At 49.9% G+C, this 2766-nt stretch overlaps 1 protein-coding gene across 1 annotated transcript in view; it reads right to left on the bottom strand.

Moving 5' to 3' along the window:
• Positions 1 to 2766, bottom strand: part of IL1RN (interleukin 1 receptor antagonist) — a 6182-nt gene that overhangs the window by 602 nt on the left and 2814 nt on the right. Inside the window, 2 exon segments of the mRNA XM_023742824.1 lie at positions 734 to 890; positions 1994 to 2082. Of these exon segments, the coding sequence (XP_023598592.1) occupies positions 734 to 890; positions 1994 to 2082 (246 nt within the window).

The raw sequence follows: 2766 nt of genomic DNA, 5'->3' as shown, positions 1-2766 counted from the left end.
CCTCCTTCACACAGAGCAGGCTGACACCCTCCAAAAGAGTGTCCTGTCCTCTGGTGGAGGGAAGTGATGGTGTCACCATTATGGACACTCAGATTTGGGTTAGGATCTAGTCCAAGAAGCCCCTGAGACAAAGTCATCTTTTCCCAGAGCTGGGCAGCCACTAATATTGCATGGGATTAAGGAGCACAGGGCCCTGAATTGGAATCCAACTAATCAATTTTGAGAAGAGAAAGGTTGGGTTTGGCAGAAGAGTGCAGGCCTATGTAGGTTTCCTGGTGGGGGCCCTGGGGTAGGGGCCTAGACCACAGGGATTCAGGTCCCATGGTAAACTGTTACATTGGTGGCCCCCAGTGAAGCAAACTTCTCAGTGTTCATACCCTGTGCAGTCCTCTCTCTTACTGACTTTAGACTTAGGCATTTGACTGACTTCGGCCAGAGGACATTACAAGTGCGATGCAGAGGTTTAATAAGCACTTGCATGTGGAGGCTTGTTCTTTTGGAATGCTGCCACGCTATACAGAGACTCAGGCTGACTACTGAATGATAAGAGGCTGTGTGGACAAAGAGCCTGGAGGATTAGAAGGCATTTTGGACACCCCAGCCCCAGTCGAGAACCTGATCAATGCAGCCACAGGAGTGATCCCAGCTCTACCACGTGAAACAGAACTGCCCAGGTGATCCTAGTGCACCCACAGAATCATGAGAAAAATTAAACTGTGGTCTTTTTAGTCACTGGGTTTTTATGGTGGTCCAATATCTGAAACAGGTCCTTACCTCCAACTGGAGTGTGATCTTATCACCAGATTTGACACAGGCCAGCCACAGTTTCCCTTCATGGATGCCCAGGAACATACCACCACGAGACTCAGTGAGCTCCACATTCATCTTCTCTGGGAAGTGCAGAGGGGATGGTCAGGTTGTAGAGAGAAGAGGAGTCAGAGATGTGAAGAGAGGGTGGCCTGGACCCTCCCTGGGTTGTTTTATTGTCTCCCCATGTAAAACCCCAGCATCAGAAGGGCAGCGAGGCCCTATCTTCGTGGTCTGCATCCAAACTGAAGATCAAACCAAGCACATTATCTACTTATTCCTCAAGTACTGTCTCCTAGATTCTGTGGCACATGATTTCTGTCCTTCCCTTACTTTCTAGGATACCTGCTCTCCAGGTAAACAGGTGTGCTGCCTATGGGGCAGGGAAAATATCATTTGAATCATGAGTGGAGCCTCGGGGCTTGGTCCTCAGAAGCCTGGGTGACTTTGAAGCCACCTCCTCCCCTCAGTGGTCTCCATGCCCTCATGTGGCAGAAAATTCTCAGCTTCTCTGTTTCAGAGCATTTCATTTCACAAGAAGGGCAGGAACGGTAGGTCTTGCTCTTTTTAGAAGCAGGCAGGGAGAGAGAGCAAGGGGGTAGGGAAAGGTGAGGAGATGGACAGAATGCCATTCTCTATTACCAAGTCAGCCAGCAGGGAGGGGATAACATCCTAGAACGCCAGTGCTGCAGGCGCCTCAGATCACGTCACCTGACTGCCCTCATTTTATTAAAGGGACAATGAGGAATGGAATGGGCAAGGCTTGTCCAACTGCAGTCAGCTTGTTTAGAGCACGGGCCAGAGCATGACTGAGTGTGGTATCCACGAATAGGTAACATAATCCAGACTGGCATATGGTGTATTAATTTTGGGTAGAGTTTGGGGTTTAGATTAAGCATTGGGCAGCTTAATAGGCACAGGAAGAAGGGAAGGGTAAATCTTTCCTTCTGGTCCCTGGCCTCTCCCAGCTGTGGCCCTGACCTAGACTGCACTCTGGACTGTCCTCTTGAGACTGCGCTCACATATGCCATCCGGCGGCCAGGCCTCACAGTCTCCAAACTCAGTACAAGGATTGAACAAGGATCAAAATTGCATCTAAGGTTTGTGGGGCAGGCCACAACGCTGCAGACCCCAGGGCAAAGTGACCTGCTGCCCCGCAATACCAGCTTTCCTGGCAACCTCTCACCTTCTAATTTAGCATTTGCTGCTTGCAAGTATCCAGCAACTAGTTGGTTATTACTCAGGTAGAAGACCTTCTGGTTAACATCCCAGATTCTGAAAAGCAAAAGGACCCAGATCTGACTGTAGTGGACAGCCGCTGTGTGCCTGGCCCCATGCTTAGCACCCTCCTGATTCTCACAAAGCTCATTGACTCGGCATCCACCTCTGCCAGGGGTGTGGTCATCGACACACCCATGTCACGGATGAGGAGACTGAGGCTGAGACTGTTTAAGAGACAAGCCCCCTATTCCCAGTGCTAGTAAGAAGTGACCCCACACTCCACCTGTCTCCTCGCCTTGCTCCTCATCTTCAGATTCCCAGAGCAGGCGCCTTCTGTGTCAGCAAATCCTACTCTAGAACAGCACTGTGCAATACAACTTTCTAGGATGACAGAAATGCTGTATATCTGAACTGTCCGCTATGGTAGCCACTAGCCCCACATCACTATTGAGCTCTTGGAATGTGGAGAGTGAGGTCCGGGATCTGAATTCTCTATTTTATTCTGTATTAATGAATTTGAATGAAGAGTATACAGCCACTGGAGATGAGTGGCTACCACAGCACAGCTTTAGAAGTTGTGAGGGACAGTGTAGGAGCCCTGGTGGTGCAGTGTGTAAACACTCTGCTGCTAACCGAAAGGTTGGCAGTTCAAACCCACCAGCCACTCCATGGGAGAAAGATTTGGCAGTCTGCTTCCATAGAGATTACAGGCTTGGAAACCCTGTGGGGCAGTTCTAC

Source organism: Trichechus manatus, unplaced genomic scaffold, assembly GCF_000243295.1.
Source record: "Trichechus manatus latirostris isolate Lorelei unplaced genomic scaffold, TriManLat1.0 scaffold00219, whole genome shotgun sequence".
In the NCBI taxonomy this organism is placed as follows: domain Eukaryota; kingdom Metazoa; phylum Chordata; class Mammalia; order Sirenia; family Trichechidae; genus Trichechus; species Trichechus manatus.
Note: the sequence above shows the minus strand (reverse complement) of the source record. Positions and strands in the feature narration are given on the sequence as shown.